This window comes from Ostrea edulis, chromosome 3 (assembly GCF_947568905.1).
Source record: "Ostrea edulis chromosome 3, xbOstEdul1.1, whole genome shotgun sequence".
In the NCBI taxonomy this organism is placed as follows: Eukaryota; Metazoa; Mollusca; class Bivalvia; order Ostreida; family Ostreidae; genus Ostrea; species Ostrea edulis.
The window spans coordinates 24,659,634-24,687,605 of NC_079166.1; the positions used below are offsets into that span (position 1 = coordinate 24,659,634).

At 37.2% G+C, this 27,972-nt stretch overlaps 1 protein-coding gene and 1 pseudogene across 1 annotated transcript; both read right to left on the minus strand.

Annotated features, from left to right (window-relative positions):
• Positions 1–395: 395 nt before the first annotated feature.
• On the minus strand, positions 396–23,669 carry LOC130052492 (sorbitol dehydrogenase-like; annotated as a pseudogene).
• On the minus strand, positions 23,274–27,956 carry LOC130053504 (uncharacterized). Its single transcript, XM_056160828.1, has 3 exons — positions 27,939–27,956; positions 26,674–27,354; positions 23,274–23,420 (listed from the first exon to the last, which is right to left on the minus strand). Exons 1-3 carry the CDS (start codon positions 27,954–27,956, stop codon positions 23,274–23,276), a joined length of 846 nt encoding a protein of 281 aa, XP_056016803.1.
• Between the last annotated feature and the right edge of the window lie 16 nt (positions 27,957–27,972).

Sequence of the window (27,972 nt, forward strand, 5' to 3'; positions counted from 1 at the left end):
AGTTTGGTTTGTGAGCAAACGAACTCTGGTGGAAGTTTGACTCTTATCTACATGTATGTGATGTCTCACTCTTGTTTGAAGAGACAATTCATTGAGTGGCTGACTGTATTTGCACACTATCAGTGCTAACCAATCTGATTAAAATCTTACCCTATATATTATGATCCGCTCACGCATATCTAGGGATCCTTAGTACAGCGATTTACGTGAGCGGGTCATAGGATCTGATTTTAATCAGATCACAGTGCTAACATAAATACTGCACTGTTTTTAAAGGATTATCATGTGTCCAAGACCAGTATATACATTGTACTGTACTATAACACTGTGGTTGTTCTTTTCAGAGTCTAATTTATGTATTCATGAATTGGTGTACGTTTCAAATGCAAAAAAGAGACAATTTTGAGTTTAATGTACTCATTGAATATAAAGGATATACAAAAACATTGCCTGATATATTTGAATAGTCTGTACATAGCAGACAGTTTGTTAAATTTCAAGGAATTTGACAACAGACTAAATGAGTTACAACCTACATGTAATAGTTCGTTTCTTGGATCATTCGTGTACGTCATTCTTGTACGTATGACGTCACTGTCCGCAGTTAATCATGACTTTCACTCCCTGTCCACTTCTGGCCATCTCAAACGCGTCCAAGGTCTGTTCCAGTCTGAACCGGTGTGTGATCAGCGGCTTAACGTCAATTTTGCCACAGGAGATCATTTCTATCATCGTGGGCCAACTATAACAATGAAAACAACGACAAAAATTTTACTTCGAGCCAACTGCAACAATGACTTAATTTTACTTGCAAACCAACTTCAACAGCGAAAAACCATATGACAATCTGCACTTAGGTAGGACCAATTGTTACAAAGATTTTCTTTTTTTTTTCTTTTTTTAGATCAAAAATGAAAAAGTCTGCATTAACGCGGGAAACAAAAACACTAAATTGATCGTTTTACATGAATCTAACTACCACGAATTATGTCATAGTGGGTTAACTACTAACTGGAAAAAAAATTCCCATGGGTCAACTACTCAATCCGCACCACAACAACGAAACAATGCAAATCGATCACGAACTTTAAAATTACAATAACCTTCGAAGCATTCACACAAATACACCAAGATGTCCAAGAACCATCACACATCAATGATATACTCGTACCTCGTAATAACGAAAATCAAAATGCCTCTAGCAGCACAACACCTGACCATCTTAACTAAAACATGGATTAAAAGTAAGTGAAAAATGTAAGGGACGTTCTTCGCATTATGCATGCTATCCCATACAGAAATGGCTCTCCGTCAGCGTCATACATACGGGTATCTTGTATATTCGGTCTTTGTCAGCATTAAACATACGGGTCTCTATCAACATTATATACACACACACACACACACACACACACACATATATATATATATATATATATATATATATATATATATATATATATACAGGACACAGCTTTGTCGGTTCGTAGGCCTCTCAAGATCATTCTGAATTACGCGTATGTTCATCCTTCTAATTTTTATAGAATCAGCGGCTGTCCGAAAACTGTTTCCTTTGATGTAGATTAATTAAGTGATAATCGAACAGTCGTGATGAATCACTGTGTTAAGTTTTTTTACCATTAAATTTGACAAAGGTTAGTTAGGGGTGGATTAGAAGTAATACAGTGTTATAACAGAGTTTACGCATGAATCGCTTTTGAACAACGCTTAACAATTTTGTTAGCTTTAACGCAATATTAACACTACGTTGAAGTTGGTCAACTTTGGAAAAGCCGATCCCAGGATTCAGTTGCATAAAGGTTTGTTAATGACGTCACTAGCAGAATTCGATTTGATTGGAATATATTATCTAACTCTGACTTACGTGTTGACATAGCGGAACGATCCTTTGATCTCTATTTCCTTGGCAACAGTGGCCACAACCGGAAACGAAACGGAGGTAGGTCCGTGTCCGATTATGATTACCTGACCCCCGGGTTTGGTAGCCTGAAACAAACAAAAGTATAAATATTTATGTGCTGCGTTGAAGTACATGCATGTTAACGAAACCATGATTTCCTGTGGAAAACCTTCTTCACCGTCAGTTTTAAAATACGCAAAATATTCTAAGGAAAAAAAGGATCCACTTCATATGGCCTTCTTCTAGATAATGTAAATCAATCATAGTCATAATTTCATCTTGATTTGCAGAAAAGAGCGCGAAATTTCAATTTTGTTATGATATAGCATTGAATTTCAATAAGAATACATGTAATTACACATTGAATGGGAATAGGCATTTTAACAATAACAAAAGTGCACAAACTCTTTCAAATTTTTATCATAAGTACTAAATGCCCTTAAGGAAATATCAGGTCATGCGCATCAATACATGTACAACTCACGTGAACAGCGAGGTTGACGGCGAACTGTGCCCCGCTGCACTCAATGGTCCTGTCTGGCATCGCCCCCATAAGATCCGCCAGTTTCGCAGCTACATCCTCCTCTTTGTCCTCGCGCGTCACCAGAAAAGTGTGGGTGGCGCCACATTTCTTTGCAAACTCAAGACGCGAGGCGTCTATATCTGGTTTTAGTATGAAACATTCAATTGTTGTAGTACATTGTGCTGACAGTATCGTCTATCAATAACTGTATACAGTCTATCATATATAAGTATACTGTATCAAAATGTCGACAGACGAAAAAATCGAAATATGAAAATTCATAGTGAACATGATACAAAGCATGTACATCCCCGTACGGAGAAAAACGTCTAGATGCCATATTGATAATAAAAGGATAATGGAATCTGGTTACACAAAACATATGCATGGACAAGAGGCGAAGTCGTCCTTATGGACAAAACATATTTGAGTCGATGGACTATTTCTGACATTTTCATATCTTAGTGGCTACCACATCGAGCGAGCTTCATTTCATAACCAAAGGAAGCGTTTATTGCCTCCAACGAAGTGTTTTAAACCCGACCCCGAATCGACATTCAACATCCTTGTCCAAAAGACTAAATTTGTTCCGGCTACTTGTGAAATGACACATATAGTTTTACCTGTCATACAAACAGCAGAGGCGCCCAGAGCCTTAACGCTCAACATGGCACAAAGGCCAATTGGACCTGCACCCGTCACAAGGACCTTTTGACCCAAAGTGACACCTGCTCTTCGACATCCGTGTAAACCAACCGAAAGAGGTTCTACGCATGCTCCCTCTTCAAAGCTCACGTTATCTGGAAGTCTGTCAAAATAAACAGTTTTATATCAAGACATTATTTCATAAACATTATAACTTTAACCGTGTGTGGTATTGGTCGCGGTAGTTCAGGAATAGATCGTTTTCATCGTGGCCGTGAGGTTGTGAGTTCGAGCCCCGCTCAGTTAGAAAGGGAAAGCTCTACCACCGAGTTATCGAGACCAATGGAAAACTGTTGTAAAAATGTAAGTGCAGTGTACATGCATTGTACTGGTATGTAAGTGCAGTGTACATGACCTGTACCTGTACTGGTACAGTGTACGTGTATTGTACTGGTGTACGTATATTGTACTGGTGTATATGTATTGTACTGGTGTATATGTATTGTACTGGTGTATATGTATTGTACTGTTGTACGTATATTGTACTGGTGTACGTGTATTGTACTGGAGTACGTGTATAGTACTGGTGTAACTGTATTGTACATACATTGTACTGGTGTGTAAGTGCAGTGTACATGACCTGTACTGGTGCAGTGTACGTGTATTGTACTGGTGTATGTGTATTGTACTGGTGTACGTGTATTGTATTGGTGTACGTGTATTGTACTGGTGTACGTGTATTGTATTGGTGTACGTGTATTGTACTGGAGTACGTGTATAGTACTGGTGTAAGTGTATTGTACATACATTGTACTGGTGTGTAAGTACAGTGTACATGACCTGTACTGGTGCAGTGTATGTGTATTGTACTTGTGTACGTGTATTGTACTGGTGTACGTGTATTGCACTGGTGTACGTGTATTGTACTGGTGTACGTGTATTGTATTGGTGTACGTGTATTGTACTGGTGTACGTGTATTGTACTGGTGTACGTGTATTGTACGTGTATTGTACTTGTGTACGTGTATTGTACTGGTGTACGTGTATTGTACTGGTGTACGTGTATTGTACTGGTGTACGTGTATTGTACTGGTGTACGTGTATTGTACTTGTGTATGTGTATTGTAGTGGTGTACATGTATTGTACTGGTGTACGTGTATTGTACTTGTGTACGTGTATTGTACTTGTGTACGTGTATTGTACTTGTGTACGTGTATTGTACTGGTGTATGTGTATTGTACTGGTGTACATGTATTGTACTGGTGTATGTGTATTGTACTGGTATGCGTGTATTGTACTGGTGTACGTGTATTGTACTGGTATACGTGTATTGTACTGGTATATGTGTATTGTATGTGTATTGTACTGGTGTACGTGTATTGTACTGGTGTACGTGTATTGTACTGGTGTACGTGTATTGTACTGGTGTACGTGTATTGTACTGGTGCCTTTACTTGCATTCCAATCAATAAATTAGTGTATACTGAGGGATTGTACTTGTTACACATGCGTATACTTACTTAAAAGTGAAATCTGCGGCATGCACGAAATATCTGGCTAGGGCCCCATCGTCAGGAGGCGTGGCCAAAAAGTAGACTTTGGGACACATGTTGTAACGGCCCGTCTTGCAGAACTCGCACATGTGATATGTGGATCTACCGCCACACGGTCCCCTGAAAGTGAGACGGCAATGTTTATCAACAACCTTAAACAACAAGAACCTCAGGAGCCACATCGCTCACACGAATCACCTTGACCCTGCTGTTGTTCAGCTATTGTGATTTTTAAAAGATTTTTGGTCATCTTTATTCCAGTGAAAAATTCTTACCCCATATTGTGACCTCAACTTAGACCAATAGAAACAAAACATAACCATGATGCAATGTCACAAGATAACAAACACCATGACATGGAATAGTACAATATATTAACGCCCAACCTTAAACAGTTCAGAAGATATTGCCTAGGTTAACCTTTCTTAAAAGTAAGGTAAAATCCTAGATCAGGTGTCAAGGTCACAACGTCTAAATCTGTGGTAACAAAAAGAGAGGTCTTGTCAAAGGGAATGCATGAAAAGCGAAGATATCGAAGAGTGATCACTCCTACAAGGAATACAAAATGAAAAGTTCGGTAGACACGGACCTCTGGACATACCAGAGGTGGGACCAGGTGCTTAAGAGGAGTAAGCATCCCTTGTCGACCGGTCTACCCGCCGTAAGCGCTAACTCTTGATCAAGTAAACTAAAAATTCGTAGTCAAAATTGGTGTGCCGAGAACGGCATACATGAAATATCAAAGATATATCGCCCAGCATTCACACTTTATGAGCAAAATTAAAGTTTCGGTTAAATTTTTCAAATTTGAGTCAAACTTTAAGGCCAAGGTCACCTCGTCAGACATCATTGCATCAAATGAAATTTCTTGCCATAAGGAATATGAAAGCCCTACTTTAAATAGTTTAGGAGATATTGCCTTAGTTAGGGTTTGAATAAATGAATCAACAAAACTTAAAACATTTTAATTCTGATGTGATTCAGTGTCGTCCTGCTAATCTTGAAAAGATTTTTTTTTTAATTTCTGGTATATACCCATATCTAACTTTAATACTCTATAATTATCTTCTGGGCCCCCTGAATTTAACAAACTTAGATTTACACTATCAGAAGACGCTTGCATTAATCACAGGCACCTGAAGTATGGATATTACCCCCCCCCCCCTTTTTCATAATTTTTTTTTGGTGGCAATAATTTCTCTGAAATGTATGAATTCCCAGTCTATCTCATCCCTCTTTCGATTCATGTAATCGTTTCACGCTTTTTGTAAGCTTTAAAGATTGGCCTTCTACCGGTATAATAAAATACACAAGGTAAGAAACAAAACAGGGGGTCCCCGTTTCCGGGCACATTTTCCAAGTAATTACAGCGTTACCTAAGGAATTTTGACGAGCGGCAGGTCGGGGAGATGTCATACTACAAGTTTCTTCAACTCAAAACCCATCTCATCTCTTTTATTTGACACAATCTTGCGTGCATTGATCGGACAGGGCTTCATCTCTTCCACTGGCAGCCAAAAAGGAGGTCACAGAGTACGAATTTATAACGTGTCGTGTGATTGGTCCGCGAATAATCCCGAGACCCTTCGGATGATCCCGAGACTAAGCAATGTCTTTGCGAACCAATCACACGGCGCGTACAACAAATTCGTACTCTGTGACCTCCTTTTTGGCTGCGTTACTATATATATTTTAAGATGCGTCACTATACCTATATTAAGGTGCTTGACTGTACCTATTTTGAGGTGCTTGACTATACCTATTTTGAGGTGCGTGACTATACCTATTTTGAGGTGCGTGACTATACCTATTTTGAGGTGCGTGACGCCCTCTCCCACTTTACTGATGACTCCACTGATTTCATGACCTAGCAGTAACGGTTTAGTGACCACAAAGTGACCAATGGCACCCTCTTTCCAGTACTTGACATCAGAACCACAGATACCCACTCTCTGGACAGCAATCTGCACCTCTGTAATAGATAGAAAGACAAACAGATAGAGAGACAAACAGATAGAAAGATAAAGTGTGTAAAATCAATCTGAAACATACATAAAAATAGTACAAATTCAATCATTTACGAATCTTTAATTTATGCATTGTCTATCTATAGTTGCATGCATGTGTGTACATGAGAGAGAGAGAGAGAGAGAGAGTTCATTGCATTCTTTGCGCTTTATGAAATATTTCAAATGTTGTTTGTATCTGTTTGTATCTAATATTCTTGAATGATCCTCTTATGTTTACGATAAATAACTGTATCCCATTTCCATTCTTAATGCCCGTGTAGCGTGTGACAGCGTGGCAACAATTCCATCGTCATCTAGCGCGCTATTCACGCGCTGCTAGATTTGATTCCACAGGTCGTGAGTTCAACACCGGGTTGGGGCAGAAGGGGGTATCCATATATGGTAAATTTATCTGTTATTTTATGCAGTTATGCCTTTATGGTTGATATAGGTGAAGGCACGTGACTTAAGTCCTGTGAAACTAATATATATATATATATACGGTATCAGTGGAGTTAGCGGGAACGCCACATCCAGTCACATGACAGGCAAGGGGAACGTCACATCCAGTCACGTGACAGGCAAGGGGAAAGCCACATCCAGTCACGTGACAGGCAAGAGGACCGGCACATCTAGTCACATGAACTGTGATTCACAATACATGTAATGTGCATTCTCTACACCAGCCAAAGGGGTGGGAGTGGGGGGTCCGGGGTTAGAAGCCCTCCCCATTTCGCCTGGAAAACAAATCATGCATGGTAAAATGGTAACCCCCCCTCCTCAAAATTTCTTGGATCCGCCCCTGTCGGGTCGCATAATGTTTATGAACATGTAATCGATTTGTTCCAGATACAATGTAGCAATCTAGGGTGGTCTATTTCATTCAATCAAAAGTGACGCTTCAATATCGATATATCCCTGTGAGCTCGAAATAAAAGACACCACAGGGTCGCCCGCCGCTTCTTCTTCATCTTAGATATTTTATTGAAAGTAGATATTAAAGGCAAACTACATGTAACAACTCAACTTTATGACTAACGGGATGATATCAGCTACTCCATCGTTAACTTCCCACATTTATGTAGCAATATTCCATTATCCCCTGTATACCGAGTATGGTGTTTATATCTCTCAACTGATTCGATACACAAGAGCTTGTTCTGCGTACGGTCGGTTTTTAAATGGAGGCAAGATACTGACAAAAGAGTTGACGGTTGTTATGGCAATCTGGTTTGCCAATAAAATCTATCATTGGGTGAAATGCTGTCTGACTGTTTTATACTGATTGTTATACTGTTCGTCGCACACTGATTTTGACAACGGATTACTCCATTTGCCTGGTCGGGATGTGGGGCTCGCCGCGGGTGTGACCGGTCGACAGGGGATGCTTACTCTTCCTGGGCACCTGATCCCACCTCTGGTGTGTCCGGGGTCCGTGTTTGCCCAACTATCTGTTTTGTATTGCTTGTGGGATTTATGAAATTTGTCGCTGTTTGTTATCTTCACCTTTCATCTATACCTTCTGGTTCCGGATATAAGACAATTAAAAGTGACGCTTCAATTATTCAATATCTACCTTATGATACCGGGTATAAGACAATAAAAAGTGACACTTCAATGATTTAATATCTACAAGCTTATGATACCGGGTATAAGACAATTAAAAGTGACGCTTCAATGATTTAATATCTACCTTATGATACCGGGTATAAGACAATTAAAAGTGACGCTTCAATGATTTAATATTTATACCTCCTGGTCCCGGGTCTTTGATTGGACAATCCACCTATAGAAGTAGAGAGAGACAAATAGACTTACACATGAGAATTACGGATGCATTGAACAGAATGAAAGATTTCTACGAGGTAAGTGTAGCCATAGATCGCCTTTCTCAAAAGTTAACGTGTTATCGTGTATCAAGTACGACTTCATATCATTTTATGTGGTTCTTGATCGCGACGCATGGAGAGTGCCGTAAACGCCGCTACCCCTCCCCCCCACCACCACCACAACCATCACCACCACCATCTTATTCAAAATACAAAACATTATTCCTGTTGAATAGGTTTTTAGTTTTCTTTATGCTTAGAAGATTCTTTTCAATTAAATAGAATTTAAGTATACATTATATGTTTAGATTCTCAAGATTTCTTTAGCTGAATAAAATTTAAATATGTGTTAAGAAGATTTCTCTCAGTTGAATAAAGTTTTATTTACTTTATGTTTAGAAGATTTCTCCATTGAGTGATAGTGGTTGATTTAATTTTTTTCCCTTTGTTTAAGAAAATGAAACATATCTGCTTAAAATGTCAAACTAATGGGTCGGAACGGGGAAACTTTTTTTACTCAATGCCGTATTCTTTTATCATTATCAGGTCAACTCTATTATCAATATCACCCCCGGACTGTAAATCCCCTGTTGATCAAAAACCTGCATGCTTTGTTTTTCTTTCTTTCTTTCTTGTAAAAATTCAGATCAGTGTGATCAGGTTTTGAAGTGTTGCAGAATTAAAGTAAGAAAAAATTAATTATAGTAGGCTAGGGATATTCATCATAAAATAACCGTTCCCCGCAGTTAAATTTAGGACAGTTCATAAGATCGAAAACTAGGACGGAGTGGTCAGTTTGTACAAAAACGTGGCTTCCACACATACAGAAATCAGACATTTTTATCTATGTTATAGAAATCTATAGTGGTGTGCAGAATACACTAAGTATCAATGATCTGTTAATTTGTATATATAAATATTAACCACCAATCGCAAATCTCCCTTCTTATACAACACGGCTGACAGGTTGCTAATGCTCATACTGCCTGTAATATCGTAGAAGGGAAATAGTTCAATATATATACGTGTCAGTGTGCATTATAGAGATTTTTTCTCTCCCTTTTAATCATAAAGTTTGACCACAAAAATTACTGCGAAATTCAGTTGGTCTTGTCGAATGTTTGATTTCCGATACTGAAAAATAATTTACAGCCAGAATTCTTACCTTATGTGCGAATCTGTACTAGATAAACAGAACAGCCCGACCTACATAATGCAAGATAAAGTTTCAGGAACCGCCAGGCAGATCGTGTACAAAACAGACAGGCGGATCCCGAAGGTCTTTCCAGGAAAAAAGCACAAGCTCTCTCTCTCTCTCTCTCTCTCTCTCTCTCTCTCTGACGGAACCTCAGTCTTTCTCAATAAGTAAGAGGACGTCATCACTGTGTCTAGAAGAGAATATAATACACACTTTACTGACCAGTAGTACCAAAAAGTACTAATATGTTGGGTATAGCTATATGGACACTAATAGTTTTTATATGATACTCTCTATCGAATTTCGAGAAAGAATATCAGTGAGGACATATGTGTCCCCATACCACTTAATTGCTCCCACTAATCTGATATTTAAGTTTTTCACATTTTGTGGGTCACATTTATGGAGACGTCGCTGTAAGAACAGAATGTTGTCTTCCGAGTCGTAGTGCACTTCTACCCTCACATTTTCCGTCAAAATAAAAGATAAAAAGATACACACAGTCGCTGATTCAAATTACGTATACCAAATTCAAACCTACTAAAACATTCAGGATACAAAATTCCCAGAAGATGTTTCACTTCAAAACAAAATGAAAGTGAATCTTAGAAAGACGACACATGATCCAAACTCGAAAAAATCGGCGAGATTTCAGAAAATGTTTACGATTTGCCTCCTTTTTTGTTAATGCATGTAACTTATATAAATGTTGTTGATTATCAAATCATTTTAAAACTTAATTATTACGTTCGATTCCATTTGATGATAGGAGTGAAATAAACTTAAATCAGCATCAATTTATCAAACCAATTAATAGGGAATAACGATATATAGGTGGCATAGGGAGATCAGGAATTTGTGAAAGTTGGGGGGGGGGGAGGAGGAGGTGGTCCTAGCACTTTATCTTTTAGATACTTTTCACAATCTCCACCCCTACCCCATTTACACCTTTAACTGCTTGTGTATATAACATCAATCATAGGAGAGATCTTGAGATAGTCTTATGCATAAAAATGTTTAGTTTATTTATTACGTATACATCTTTTCAAAGTTCTAGTCATTCTAATCGCCATACTTAGATCTGATTTCGTATTGAAATAAAAAAAAAAACTGATTTTAATGTTACTCCCAAGAGGCCGGTGGTCTAAGGTAAATTTATGATGCAAAATTCTGCATTCTGGGCATTTCCTGGCATTTCATTTTCACTTTCAAATTGTCTACTTCTTAAACAAAACGTTTATGCTACATATATGCTTTTTAAGAATTCTTAAGTGAAAATATCGTAAATATTATAGATTAATGTGTCGTCATATTTATCCAAGAATCAAAAGATATACTGGTGTTCATAAATCTGAATGATGCAATGTGACATGTAAGTATTCACCTTTCATATCATTTTGACTCAAAGGATCGTTAAAATTGAAAAACTCTTAAACTGTTTGGTCCGCAAAAAATATGGGGGGGGTGTTCGACCCCTTGGAACCACCAGCCCCCGTCTGGATCCACCCTTGGGTGGGACCGTCACATATTTTAAACGGTGATTAGAATGACTAGAACTTTCCCGCCGTAGAAGTTGCTTATCTCTGAACATACATATATATGTCTCTGAAGATAGCCTTCGCTTTACAAGTTTTACCAGCCTCTCTCTCTCTCTCTCTCTCTCTCTCTCTCTCTCTCTCTCTCTCTCTCTCTCTCTCTCTCTCTCTCTCTCTCATATTTCTTTCTCGCTCCCATTTCTATCCTCTATCAGTTACTCTATTTCACTATTTCCTTCCCTCTCTCCCATTAAAAAAGTGCATTCCTACCAAACTTGTACAAAAATTAGAATATTATAAACTGTAATACGACCTCTCTCTCTCGACACACACACACACACACACACACTCTCTCTCTCTCTCTCTCTCTCTCTCTCTCTCTCTCTCTCTCTCTCTCTCTCTCTCTCTCTCTGACGGAACCTCAGTCTTTCTCAATAAGTAAGAGGACGTCATCACTGTGTCTAGAAGAGAATATAATACACACTTTACTGACCAGTAGTACCAAAAAGTACTAATATGTTGGGTATAGCTATATGGACACTAATAGTTTTTATATGATACTCTCTATCGAATTTCGAGAAAGAATATCAGTGAGGACATATGTGTCCCCATACCACTTAATTGCTCCCACTAATCTGATATTTAAGTTTTTCACATTTTGTGGGTCACATTTATGGAGACGTCGCTGTAAGAACAGAATGTTGTCTTCCGAGTAGTAGTGCACTTCTACCCTCACATTTTCCGTCAAAATAAAAGATAAAAAGATACACACAGTCGCTGATTCAAATTACGTATACCAAATTCAAACCTACTAAAACATTCAGGACACAAAATTCCCAGAAGGTGTTTCACTTCAAAACAAAATGAAAGTGAATCTTAGAAAGCCGACACATGATCCAAACTCGAAAAAATCGGCGAGATTTCAGAAAATGTTTACGATTTGCCTCCTTTTTTGTTAATGCATGTAACATATATAAATGTTGTTGATTATCAAATCATTTTAAAACTTAATTATTACGTTCGATTCCATTTGATGATAGGAGTGAAATAAACTTAAATCAGCATCAATTTATCAAACCAATTAATAGGGAATAACGATATATAGGTGGCATAGGGAGATCAGGAATTTGTGAAAGTTGGGGGGGGGGGAGAGGAGGTGGTCCTAGCACTTTATCTTTTAGATACTTTTCACAATCTCCACCCCTACCCCATTTACACCTTTAACTGCTTGTGTATATAACATCAATCATACGAGAGATCTTGAGATAGTCTTATGCATAAAAATGTTTAGTTTATTTATTACGTATACATCTTTTCAAAGTTCTAGTCATTCTAATCGTCATACTTAGATCTGATTTCGTATTGAAATAAAAAAAACAACTGATTTTAATGTTACTCCCAAGAGGCCGGTGGTCTGAGGTAAATTTATGATGCAAAATTCTGCATTCTGGGCATCTCCTGGCATTTCATTTTCACTTTCAAATTGTCTACTTCTTAAACAAAACGTTTATGCTACATATATGCTTTTTAAGAATTCTTAAGTGAAAATATCGTAAATATTATAGATTAATGTGTCGTCATATTTATCCAAGAATCAAAAGTTATACTGGTGTTCATAAATCTGAATGATGCAATGTGACATGTAAGTATTCACCTTTCATATCATTTTGACTCAAAGGATCGTTAAAATTGAAAAACTCTAAAACTGTTTGGTCCGCAAAAAATATGGGGGGGGGGGGTGTTCGACCCCTTGGAACCACCAGCCCCCGTCTGGATCCACCCTGGGTGGGACCGTCACATATTTTAAACGGTGATTAGAATGACTAGAACTTTCCCGCCGTAGAAGTTGCTTATCTCTGAACATACATATATATGTCTCTGAAGATAGCCTTCGCTTTACAAGTTTTACCAGCCTCTCTCTCTCTCTCTCTCTCTCTCTCTCTCTCTCTCTCTCTCATATTTCTTTCTCGCTCCCATTTCTATCCTCTATCAGCAGAATTTATTCAGAAACTCCTATCTGAGAAGAAGCAATCTCTTGCTGTGACCTTCAATTCGACATTTAGATGAAAGGTGAAAATAACGAAATGTGATCAATCTCATAATTCCTCTAAGCAATGCAAAACAGAGAGTTGGGCAAACACGGACCCCTGGATATACTAGAGGTGGGATCCGGTGCCTAGGAGGAGTAAGCATTGAATGATATAGCTTTCGAAAAGAAATCTAAACAGATACATGAACTGTAAAAATAACGATCAGTGATCAATCTCATAACTCCTATAAACAATACTAAAGGGAGAGTTGGGCAAACACACACCACTGGACACACCAGAGGTGGGATCAGATGCCTAGGAAGAGTAAGCATCCCCTGTCGACCGGTCACACCCACCGTGAGCCCTATATTTTGATCAGGTAAACAGAGTAATCCGTAGTCAAAAGCTGTGTGTAAGGAACGGTCTAACAATCGGCATGAAACACGTCAAAAATCATTTGACCCAATGATAGGTTTTATGGGCAAACTAGGTTGTTATAACGGCTATAGAAATTTAAAAATTTAAAAATTCTGACTTTAAACAAGACTATTGAAACCCCTCTAACATAATTTTGTTTCTTAAGTCTACCTCAATTTAAACCTGGCCATACGGAGAGAGCAAGTTCTTGTGTATGGAAATAGATGACATAAACACAATATGCAGGTGATAATGGAATATTGCTTTTTAGACATGAGGAGCTGAAATAATCCCATTTGTCATGAAGTTGAATTAGTTTGCCGTAAAGTTCCTTGCTCAATAAAATATCTTAGTACGAAGCAGATGTGGAATATGTCTGTAAGTGTAGTATTTGTAACTGTAAGATCTATATTGATTTGTGACTTCCAAATTTTTTAGAAACCACTGGCACCTGAAGTGTGGATAGCGTGTATATAAAGATCATATGTGCATACCCCCTCTATCCAATGAAAAAATAAATATAAAACTAATATAATCTATCCAACTAACTGACGACTTTAAAGGGGGAAGATTAAAAGTGCAATGTCTGACAAAAAAAAACAAAATTTACAGTTTTCACCAAGACTCCCCACCCTCACCTTCCCCATAAAACTAAATACATGTATGATGAATGTTGAAACTAATCGATTAACAAGTATAAATAACACTCTGTATACCTTTGAAACTATTGATTGATTGCATATTGTTTAACTTCCTTCTCTGTATACCTTGTTCACAACTAAAAATATACATTCAAACTATTAAATGTTCATTTATATCATGTGGCGTAAATGTGTATTGTTTATTATAAAGCACTGTCCAATTTATTATTAATGTATTCATTTTGAATTTTTCATTTAACATGCATTCGGGTTGTAGAATTCAGTTATTGAACAAAATGAAGCCAATTTTGATCTGTTTAATGCGATATAACCTAACTTTTAAAATTCGCGAATATTCAGTGGTGAATCTAGAGGGAGGGTTCAGGGGTCAGGTCGGACCCCCCTCCCTCCTTGTCAGAAAAGTTTGCTTAAAAGGGAATCAATAACGCATGTTGAGGGTAGACCCCCTTTGAAAACCAAAATCAATGGTAGAACACCCCTCCCCCTTCAACAGATTCCTAGATCTGCCTGTGATATTTTGCATCAAGATGGGTTACATTGTGTTAACATTGGTTAAAGTTTATTAGCTTCCTTCGTTGAAAGCAAAATGATAAAACTACACTGTACAAACTTTTAATTCATAAAAAGGTAAACAAGTACTGATACATAAAAATCGCTTGCGCCGCGCAAAGATTCACTTCGCAACGTAACGGCGAAGCGAAAGCCGCCATCTTGGTTATTTACATAAGTGGAGTTTGTAATTTATCAAAAACGCAAGATGGAGTATGCAACAAATTTTAATAGGTGTTCAGAAGACATGCGTAGGCTAAATATATGGGATAAAGTGCAGTTGTCCCTATATATATTATGTAGGCCTATTGTTTACTTCATAGCGCAAGATCAGACTTCGGAGTCGCTCAGCCAGACATTACACAAAATACGCAATGCAACAGAAAATGCAGAATTATTTGCGGTTTTTTATTTCATTAAAGTTTTATCAAACTGCGTTATAACTTACCCGAGCATGAACATTGTCACTAATTCAATCCGACACAGTAAAATACAAGCAATGCACAGATCGCAATCCACATGTCAATAAATGCGATGAGACGTCATTTAACAGGACATGACGCATTTTATGTTTTGATAAGCGGATTTAATCTGTTTTGTTTGCCAGAAAATTGCCGCAACTACATGTATTTGCCACTAGTGGTAAATCATTTTCAAAAGTCCCAAATGTTTACCAGTACTTTGCTACAATGTTTTACCTCTACTGGCAAACTTCTGCAATGTTTTCGTGAATAGTTATGGCAAACAAATTTATTTGCCATAAACTTGTCGCAAAGTTGCAGCAAACATTAAGTTTTGGTAAGGGTGTCAAGCTCAAATAACCCTGTATCAAGAAAAGTTTTCGCATTTCAAGGATTTAATTCGCGCTGGTGTATTTAGGGATGTCTAACTATGTTTTGACTGCGGATAACTCCGTTTACTTGATCAAGATAAAGGGAACACGGCGGTTGTGACCTGCCGCCAGGGGATGCTTACTCCTCCTAGGCCGGTGATCCCACCTCTAGTATATTCAAGGGTCCATATTTGCCAAACTCTCTATTTTGTATTGCTTATAGGAGTTATGATATTGATCAATGCTCGATATCGTCACCTTTCATTCATGTTTGTGATAAAAGAGTTTCCAGTATTCGCATATTATGATGTACATAAAATTTTATTTACGTACATCAAACTTCATAACATTTTCCTTTTAGATTGAGACAAAGGGTTTAGAATTTCAACGGATCGTGGTGGTCAGTGGAGTATTGAGTTAAAAAGCCCTGATTTTACAACAAAATGGCAAATGTTACTGAAATAAAAATCCAAGGCTGTCAACTGAATACGTCCTTAAACTGTTACCCTCATGTTGAACAACAAAACAATTATTCAATACCTCTCATTACCTTATCTATGTTTGTTGGAGTTCTGGCTCTTGTGTTCAACAATTGTATATTAGTTCTTATTGTGAGGGAAAATAAGATTAGGCTTAACCTGTACCACTTCTTAGTTCTTATGCTGTGTGTGAGTGATTTTGTGGTAGGGCTGGCATTCGTATTTGCTATCCTACGCCAATTGCTTCCAGCTGTTAGGACAAGCAAAGTTTTTGCGGTATTGAACAGTATGTTAATGACATTAGGAGTCTCTCTGTCGCTCTATCATACCTTTTTGATTAGCTTACAAAGGTGTTTGGTAATTTGTAAAGAAAAATGGAACAATTTCGTTTTTCATGAAAACCGAAAGTACATTGTGTATGTTAGTTTTTGGATCGTCATATTGATAAGCAACTGCCTCTTCATTTCACCGCCCCCGGATTCACCTACTGGTGACATAATATCATATGCCTATAATGGTCACTATAAGGCATTCTCAATATATATGAGGTCTTTAATACTGGCTCTCCTATTTTCCACAGTGCTTCTGTACGCAAGAACTATTGTATATATGTTGAAGGCATACAGTCCCCCAATAAGCAATCCAATGCTTTACAAGTAATTAAAACAATCGACATTCACATGACAGAGCCACATGCCTCTAAAAACACATGTACTTCGTCATCTCTGCCAGCTCAGGTCAAAGTCAAACCAATGAAGTCGCGCGGTGAACAGTCTAAGATCGATACACTTAGACGTAAAAAGGTTATGAGTACATTGTACCTGGTGGGTCTCTTGATCACCCTCCTCCTGATTTTTACAGGACCATTTCTTGTAACACAGCCATGGCATGATACATTGTCCATTAGATTTAAGGGTATATTGTTTTGTTTGTGTTGCATAAATTCAACGTTGAATCCCATCATATATGTGTGGAAGCTGGTTGATATCCGGGGAATTGTGAAATCAGCACTGTTTTGTTCCAAAACGTAAATCCAAACGTGCACACAAATGTAGATATTGGCAAATTGATTGTAGATATTGGCTCATTCCCTTCAAAATAGGCAATGATGTGCGGAGTGCAAAAGCAAATGGTGACTATCGTTTAAGATTGGATGCTACTTGAAAAGAGTACCAGTTTCACATTGGAATACCAATTTTGTAGATACTTATCTGCAATTGCTCCTGGATTGTAACACACTATGCGTACATGTATATTGTGTAATATACCGGTATCACAACATTTTTCTATAATCAACATCAAAACTTTACACGACCATTCCTCACCATGAATTAAAGATCAACAAAAATGGAAAAAGGAAACATCAGTTATCCAAAAATTAGTTTGTTACACACCACTTTGATTTCACCTACAAGTATTCTGCAAGTTGAAAGGGAAAAAAATACGCTGGAGTTCCTCATTGAAAATATTTTCGTACTTTTTAGTGATCAGCTCTTCCAACAACCTGCTGGAAGTCCCATTGGCACGGATTGTGCTGCTTTGTCAACTGGTCTGTTTTTTATATTCTTATGAAGCAGAGTTATCGAAAAGCTTCCAAGTGAGAAGAAAAAGTTCTTGCTGTGGCCTTCAGCTCGACACTTAGATATATCGACGACGTTTTATCTATTAACAAGAATAATTTTCCTTTATATGTTTATTCAACATATCCTCGTGAACTCGAAATGAAAGACAAAGCAAAGTCCTCAACATTTGCTTCCAACTTAGATGCTTTATTGAAAATGAATATCAACGGCAAACCAACAACTCAAATTGTGACAAAAGATATGATTTCAGCTTCTCCATCACCAACTTGTGTTTTTTTTAATGCTCTAAGTCGTCAGTACAACCTGTCATTTTGTCAAATGCTGTCTGACGTATTTCATACCGATTTTAAGTCGTTCTTGGCACACTGATTTTGACTACGGATTACTCCGCTTATCTGATCAAGGCAGGACTTACGACGGGGTGTGACCAGTCGACAGAGAATGCTTACTCCTCCTAGGCACCTGACCCCACCTCTGGTATATGTATGTCCAGGTGTCCCTGTTTGTCCAACTCTTTATTTTGTATTCCTTATAGGAGTTATAAGATTGATCACTGTTCGTTATTTACACCTTTATATGAGCTATACGATTGATCACTGTTCATTATCTTCACCTTTATAGGAGTTATAAGATTGATCACTGTTCGTTATTTACACCTTTAAATGAGATATAAGATTGATCACTGTTCATTATCTTCACCTTTATAAGAGTTATAAGATTGATCACTGTTTGTTATTTTCACCTTTGATTTGATTGACATATTTGACCTAGATAAGAGTGCAGACATTCTAACTATAAAACGAAGTTTGTCTGAATTCAGTATAGAGAGGAAGTAACACACGTTTTGTCCTAACACTGTACGTTCTAGAATAGAAGGCTGTGGAAAGTTAATGTTAGTATAGTAGAATGTCTGTGTTTATCAATTTTGTATTTTTTATATTAGGTATGATATTAATCGCTCTTTGATATTTTTACTTTTTTCACTGTAAATTGTGTTGTTAGAAGTACTCGTTAAGCATTCGTTAAGCATTGCACGGAAAATCATTTTGACTTTGATATGTGGGTTTTGAATTGGACTTAATAACCAATTTGTGACAGTTTATATTTTCGTGTATAAATTCAGCTCGACGATAAACCAGCATTGGACACCGTGTATGTGAACTTTGGTGAGGTGTACTGTGTGTTTGTTAATTCATTCAATGGTGTATTTTTCTGTAAATAAATGTGAATAAATTGTGAAATATTTGCATTCTTTGTGATTGATAACTTCTGGCCAAAGGGTTTATTCTGACCCAGGGAAATGTATTAATTTCAGCGTCTTCATTGTCAACTTCCAATACTTAAGTAGCAATATTCAATGATCACATGCATCTGGTGTTTATTTATGAAAAATAGTTTGATGTTACAGGGGCTTTAACAGTCTCGTTTAAAGTCAGCATTTCGCAAATTCTATGGTCGTTACAAGGATCTATGCTACCAATAAAACTTACCATTGAGTCAAATGCTGTCTGACGTGTTTCATACCGACTACTAGACCGTTATTGACACACTGATTTGACTAAAGATTACCCCGATTACTTGATCAAGACATAGGGTTTACAGCTGGTATGGCCGGTGGGCGTAATCGATGGGCGTGATCGGTCAATAAGAGATGCTTACTCCTCATAGGTACCCGATCCCATCTCTCTTAAATCCAGGGGTCCGTGTTTGCTCAACTATCTATTTTGTATTACGTATAGAAGTTATGAGATTAATCGCTATTTTTTATTATCTTCCATAGCAATATTTCAGAGAGGGGTGCGTGTGATTGCTTTTTCTATTTGGTGTTTGTTGTTTGGCTACACGATATAAAAAACATTGCAGTAATCTAACGGCTATTTAATGATGAACACGTCATGACACGGCTTCTTTACAGTCCCAGTGCATTCACAATTCTACTCTTTTCTAGAAAACTACACTGTGCAATTTCAAAAGATACTTTTGAGTTGGCAAATGTAACATGAATTTCAAATACAGGAAATTTTATGTTACCTAATTAATAATTAGATGTGGTTTGATTTGAAGACGTTTTCTCAACACAATAAAGACGATCGGAAACACGTTCTACTGCTTGCAAGATCTTTTCATAGTATAATCGACACAATCGCTATTGTACACATTCTTTTTAGAATATAGCATTGATATACTCGTACATTACTTGCCTACATTTAAGTAAATCTACGCGAGTCATAAATTAGCTTATGAAAGTCAAGATAATTGTATTTTGAAACAAGCACACACAAACACTCACATACGGTCGACAGAGGATGCTTACTCTTCCTATGCATCTGTTTCCACCTCTGGTGTATCACGGATCCATGTTTGCCCAATTCTCTAATTTGTATTGCTTATAAGAGTTATGAGATTGATCACTGTTCGTTATCTTCCCCTAGCACATAAAAACTCACGTGTACGCGTGCCAAATTAACATTAACCTCTCACATGCATCTGAATACTTCTTAATGTTCTGATAGTTTTATAAGAAACTTTAGCATTTGGTGACACTGGGGACATAACTGGGGCTGTAATTTACAATAATATTGCCCTATTCACTCCTTGACTTTTGCTTATTAAGTACGCAATTGTATATAGCGATATGTACTGTAACTTTGATGTGGGACTTCACCTCGAATTCAGAAGTGTAATTGCTAGTGTTACTGCTAAACACCGAAATAATATTACCCGTCTGTTGACTGCAAGCATTCTAACATGCATTTTCTACATCGTAATTTCCCGTATGATCAAGTAACACGTTATTTTGAAAAACAAATATCAGGTTGCTCTACTAATGAACAAAAATTCAGGTGATGTACGTTAAAAGATGATCGTATAATGATAAAGCGATACGATATAAAAATTATCTAAGTGAACAGTGCTGGGAGCAAGCGTATAATCAAAGTAAACATGCTATAATATAATAACATATCAACAGTCATCAGCGAACTACATCATATCCCCGCAATCCTCTAGATACTCTACCATTAATATAAAGGCCAACAGTTGTTCTCTGCACTTTTCAAAGACATCAATAAATTTGAAATATAAATAAAACGAAATGTAATGCTGGTTATAATACATGTAGATGCCCCTGAACTTTTCCACTGTTTACGTACATCGTGATCATTTATAGAAATGGCTCCATTTGAAAGCGTGTATCATGTATGCAGATTTAGAACGATTTCAAATTCACAATATAGTAACAAAATAATCTTTGTACATATTGATGAAGGTTTGTTTTACCAAATAAAAATAACAATCATTTGACAAGCGTATGTCCAGTCAAACACCAGAGTGACAGTCGAAAATAGTTCGCGATCAAGATATTTCATGTTACGGGAAGCACATGCCAGGAACACATGTAACCCACATATCGGTTCGCAAAACAACAGATATATTGCAGAGTTGCTGAAAATTGTGCACAGCTCGTGGTGTTTTAAGCTCTCATTCCAGAATTCTCATTTTATGGGATGTATGTCAGTAGGTCACTTCTAATCTAAATACAAAATTGTAGCCCAATACGTCGACAAGCACCAGAGATATGGGTGCGGACAGACAAACAAACAGACGAATTGAAACCTATTTACTCCCATTTAAGAGGGGGTACAATAAAATAACTTCTGTGTAATCTATCCTAAAAAATCAATAAAATATTAGCGGGCGACGATTTAGGACGGGCGACAATTTGGGGTGCACTATAGTACATCCAAAATCGTCGCCCCTAATGATAGTGTAATATTGTCCCAAATCGTCGCCGGGCTTGTTCTGGGTATAGTCAGTTTTTGAATCGAGGTAAGCTACTGACAAACAAGTTGATGGTACAGGGATTTCAACAGTCTCGATTGAAGTCAGCATTTCGCAAATTCTATGGTCGTTATAACGATCTAGTTCGTCAATACAACCTCGCATTGGGTCAAATGCTGTCTGACGTGTTTCATACCGATTGTTAAGCCGTTCTTGGCACACTGATTTTGACTGCGGATAAATCCGTTTACCTGATCAGGATATGGGGCTCACGGCGGGTGTGGCCGGTCAACAAGGGATGCTTACTCCTCCTAGGCACCTGATCCCACCTCTGGTGTGTCCAGGGGTCCATGTTTGCCCAACTATCTATTTTGTATTGCTTGTAGGAGTTATGAGATTGATCACTGTTCGTTATCTTCACCTTGCATGAGAAAATCAATTGCCTGATTATATGTCCAAAAAAAAAAGAAAAGGTTATATATTCATTTAGAGACTTATAACACAGCCAGAATCAGTTAATACCAAAATGTTGCTGAATCAGCAAAAATTGTCATATAGTCAAATGAACTACCAACTATTGTTTAAATATAGTCCTATTTGTGCTCATATATTAAATACATGTATCTATATTATATACATAAACAAATTGAGTATTATCTCTATAAGTAATTGTAAACATTTACATTTATGGCATATCAAAAATACACAGTGAAATACATACAATGATAATAGTCATCATTAACAGTTATTCAAATATTTAACAAATTTGTTGATTACATTTGTTGACTTAGATATTCTAGGCTGCTTTGAACCAGATAATGGTTAACTGCAAACATTTCTCAACCCATTATGAGAATCCCTCTTGTGTATAATCTCTAATTTAGAAAAACATTTTGAAATCATAGTAGATATGACATTTGCCTTAATAAAAGATTCCAAAGACTTCTTGAAGGAGTAATAATTCAATCAGAACATATCATATTTTTCTGAAAAATTGCATAATGTCAACAACTTAATTTCAAAAAGTTTTTTCAGTACCTTCACAGCAGCAATAGCATCATGTTCCCAAGTAGTTACAAGAGTATTTTGTTTGAAATTTACATCATTTTTACCAAAATATCTCTTGGACACTTTCAGGGTATCAATAAAATCAATAACAGCACTGGCAAAACTATCAAATAATTTGTATCTGACAAGCTAATTAATCAAAATTGGTAAATCAAAGTTTTGAATGTTGTACCCAACCAAAATAGGTTTACCGCCAACAGACACAACAAATTCTATAAACTGCTCGAGTCCTTTAGATGGCTTCTGATGCTCAACAACCCTGTCATTGTGTTTCATCCCTCCACCAACAAAAGTAATTCCGGTTACTGTGGATGTATCAAGACTAATGGGGGACTGTGGTGTCGAGTGTATGTTGAACTCTCTCTCTCGCTCTCTCTCTCTCTCTCTCTCTCTCTCTCTCTCTCTCTCTCTCTCTCTCTCTCTGTATCTCTCTCTCTCTCTCTCTCTCTCTCTCTCTCTCTCTCTCTCTCTCTCTCTCTCTCTCTCTCTCTCTCTCTCTCTCTCTCTCTCTCCACACACTGCAGCAATTTGAACAATATCAAATGTTCTGGCTGAAATAAAATTATATTTTCACTTCTAAGTCAACCGAAACATGCCTCTCTAGAATGAAACTAGCCAAATAAAGACATATGTAACTTCATCATAACATAACAAATTCTTCACAAACCTAATCCAGTCGTTTCTAGGTCAAATACCGCATAGGAATTGCAATCACTTGGAAGGGAATCTGGTTGATTTAAAGAAATGTCTTCCAGATCAATTTCATCTTTAAAACCAATTTTGCTGCAGTATGTGTCAGCTGCAACCTAAACACACAAGAATAAAACATTAAGTATGCACAAAATCACAAAAAATGAATTGCTCGTTATAAGCAGTATTTATGTAATTACCTTCAAGAATAGACTGTGATGCATGTATTGCAGACCACCGTTCTAACTTCAGCTCTAAGCGTCTCCATTTTGTGCTTCCGCTTTTGTCTGCTTTGGAGGATTCGGGCTATTTAACGGTAAACTGTCCTAGAGTAATTGCCAATCTCTTATTCAACTGAAAAATAACAAATGAATCAGTAAACTTGCCTTTCTAAATAAAGATCAACTGATGCTCATCGAAGTGAAAATTATCAGTTTTTTTTGAAAAAGTAAAACGTTTGATTTTTGTCAACAAAAGAAGAAATCAAATGTAAAATGAATTAAGATCTCCTGAAATGTTAAACTGCACATGCATTAAAATGTTCGGAAAAAAACCTGTTAAAAAGTATTAAACATCAACAAGACATAAAACTAATGAAAACAAAAACTAAACACCGAAAGAACTTTTTTTCAATCAAGAACATATACCTCTATTATATAATTATACCCATCATTATTTTGGCAAACTGTTGCAGATACAGTAGTCTGCAAACTTTCTGAACCCCCATAAAACGTACTAGATGGACATTTTCAACAATTATGTAATGTTTACTTTAATTCACTAGCAAAAAAGAGAACTCATTATAACTCCCTATTTGCTGATGCATGACTAGACTTTTTGACATCATAGACAGTTGCTTCTTCAACAAAAACGGAAAACGGAAATATTCATATCTAGTGATCAGTCATTCAAAAACTTACTTTGTTAAACATCACTCTGATTCCACGCACAAGTACTCTGAAGTTGAAATAAAAAATATGCTAGAGTTCCTCATTGACAATATCTTCGTGGTCTTTGGTGATCAGGTCTTCCAACAGTCTGTTGGAATTCCCATGGGCACGAATTGTGCTCCTTTGTTAGCTGACCTGTTTTTATATTCATATGAAGCAGAATTTATTCAAAAACTTCTACGTGAGAAGACAAAATCTCTCGCTGTGACCTTCAATTCGACTTTTAGATATATCGATGACGTTTTGTCTATTAACAATGATAGTTTTCATTCATATGTCGATTTGATATATCCCTGTGAGCTCGAAATAAAGGACACCACAGAGTCGTCCACTTCAGCTTCATACTTAGATATTTTATTGAAAGTAGACATTAACGGCAAACTAACAACTCAATTGTATGACAAACAGGATGATTTCAGCTTCTCCATCGTCAACTTCCCACATTTATGTAGCAATATTCCATTATCACCTGCATATGGTGTTTATATATCTCAACTGATTCGATATGCAAGAGCTTGTTCTGGGTATAGTCAGTTTTTAAATCGAGGTAAGCTACTGACAAACAAGTTGATGGTACAGGGATTTCAACAGTCTCGATTGAAGTCAGCATTTCGCAAATTCTATGGTCGTTATAACGATCTAGTTCGTCAATACAACCTCGCATTGGGTCAAATGCTGTCTGACGTGTTTCATACCGATTGTTAAGCCGTTCTTGGCACACTGATTTGACTGCGGATAACTCCGTTTACCTGATCAGGATATGGGGCTCACGGCGGGTGTGACCGGTCAACAGGGGATGTTTACTCCTCCTAGGCACCTGATCCCACCTCTGGTGTGTCCAGGGGTCCGTGTTTGCCCAACTATCTATTTTGTATTGCTTGTAGGAAATATGAGATTGATCACTGTTCGTTATCTTCACCTTGCATGAGTAAATAGGAAAGAATTATTTCTCTCACGCTTTATCCACAGTTTAGTGTATTTATTCAGAAGCTTTGAGAAAATTCAAAATTATCAAAATCCTCAATTGAATTCAATTGCAAAACTAATTAAACAATCAGGACGAGCATATCTTAAAAATGGGTTACACTTGACGTGTAAAATGCAAAACTACATGGTTGTCCAAAAGAAAGTTGTATCATATTAAAGAAGAAAACAATACACAATATCTTATTTCACTGTACAACGTAACTCATTGAACGTACATGGCATCGTAGCAGTGTGAGACAGAAAAATATCTAATGACATTCCCGCATGGGTGATATTGATCTCGCATTGGTGAGAATGCGAGAACGAAAAGTCTCACATGACTGTCATACGAATAATGTCGGTGATAAGGATTGACTTCCTAGTAGGTGATGTAAGAATCTATCCAAAATCTATCTCAAATAGCTTGTAGATTTCTTATTCATATACTATTGATATTGATGTTAAGGTGATATCAACAGTGTCGTTTAAAGTCAGCGTTTTGCAAATCCTATGGTCGTTAAAACGATCTAGTTTGCCAATGCAACCTCTTTTGGGGTCAAATGCTGTCTGACGTGTTTCATACCGATTGTTAGGCAATTCTTGGCACTCTGATTTTGACTACGGATACCCCCGTTTACCTGATCACTATATGTGGCCGGTCGACAAGGGATGCTTACTCCTCCGATGTACCTGATCCCACCTCTGGTATATACCATGGGTTCGTGTTTGTCCAACTCTATATTTTGTATTGCTTATAGGAGGAATGAGATTGATCACTGTTTGCTATTTTCACCTTTCATTTATGAACGAAGACTGTTGGATTTTTTCTGTTTTTGGATTATTTCAGATTTTAGTGTGTAGTGTTGATACATGTTATTTATTGTTTTTGAATGATGTATGATGACTCTACAAACTTACTTCCATAAATATTTGAATGTATTTACTTTTCATATCATCAACTGATTTCAAAATGAAACGCATATTGCCAGTTTTGGACATCTACCCATTATTTTTTGAATTCTAAATATAGGTTTATTGCTTAGTATGTTGACCCATATGACATATGTTTAATAAATTAGAATTTTCTTCATTTTACCAAAGGCGGCAAGTGCAAAAAGGTCAGTTTCTAATCATATGTCAGTCATGTGAATTTGAACGTCTTCATTATATCATCATTTAACAATATTTTGGTTCATTTAAATCATTAAAAAAATTTCATTATGCTTTCTTTATACATTGAATACATTAATGTACTATGTTACTTACTGTCTCTGTCACATCACAATAAACAGATTAATTCATACACATTCAATCAAAAATATAGTATTTTCCTTGTTCTGTACGTTGTAAATCGGTGCCGCTTTATCACCTTTGCTAGTATTTTACCTTGGTAAGCTGTTCTTTTATTTGACTTCCGTATCCTGTAGGTAGTTGTAGATATTTATAATGTTACTGTACGTCTTTCACAGATAGATATTGTGTTGGTCGTCCACACACGCATTCCATGTTGTTCTTGTGTAAGCAGTAGAGAAAGGAACTGGCCGTCCTGATCCGGGAAATGGATACTGCTATTGTTATAACCACACACCAATACGTGTCCGTGGACATCAGTGCCGATTCCTGTTGGATAAAAGACAGGTTGATGACCTGAGTGGTCATACTGACGACCTTTGTAGTTAAACCGACGGCGTCCTGATTTATCCACCACCACTAATACTGCTTTCGTTCTCCATTCAGAAGTCCAGATGTATCCGAACTTGTTCTCCGTGATGTATGCTGGCACTCCATACAGACTTTGTCCCTTGTCGTCCTTCTTAATGACCCGAGGATTCCGTCCTGTCCTGTCGTACTTCGTCACTTTCTCATAACTCCCCACCAGTATATCGCCATTAATACGGGAGGAGTGGATACAGAGTGCTCTCCTGTCTGGTGTGAAGAGTGTGGTGTCGACTGATGTTAACTTACGGACTTCATCATCACCGTCTATAAACAGAAGGTTCCCGTCTTCTGTGATGGTGTAACAACCTGTAAAACCGTATTTGACTATCCGTTTGTCGCGTACGACGTGTCCAGGGGAGTCCACCCTTAGGTGTTCTTCATTGTTTAATACTTTGGATTTGGGAATGGTCGATACCTGTTAACATTACAAAAGTAACGAAAGGGTAGTCGATTTTCGATAAAGAATTCAGAATGAGAGAGAGAGAGAGAGAGAGAGAGAGAGAGAGAGAGAGAGAGAGAGAGAGAGAGAGAGAGAGAGAGAGAGAGAGAGAGTGTGTGTGTGTGTGTGTGTGTGTGTGTGTGTGTGTGTGTGTGTGTGTGTGTGTGTGTGTGTGTGTGTGTGACAAAATACCCCGAACGTTATTGATAAATTCATATATTGGTACCGACGGTTGCAATTATACCTATATATTTGATATAAATACGGTCGATACAACATATTTTGACCAGGGATTTTGTTTTGTGTATTAAGATATAAGTACAAGTGATCATCAGCGACATAGCTGAACAGCTAACTGTAAACAGTATGCGCAATTTGTCAGAGAATGAATAAAACAAGATCTTGTCCTTATAAAAGGAAACCAATACGTGAACAATAGGTATGTGTAATATCTTAAGTTGAATCTGTGTACGATTTCATTACAAGTCACATTGCTAGAGTTTTAATGATCAGATGATGTATCATATTGATATGAAATATTGGTAGCTTTGACTTTTAACCTCAAAATTAAGAGTCATTCTTGTATTTGATCTG

Coding starts and splice junctions, on each gene's coding strand:
- LOC130053504 (XM_056160828.1), bottom strand. Junction 23,421..26,673: donor CTATCTGTGAAAGACGTACA/GTAACATTATAA, acceptor TTGTGTGTTTAG/GTTGCAGCTGACACATACTG.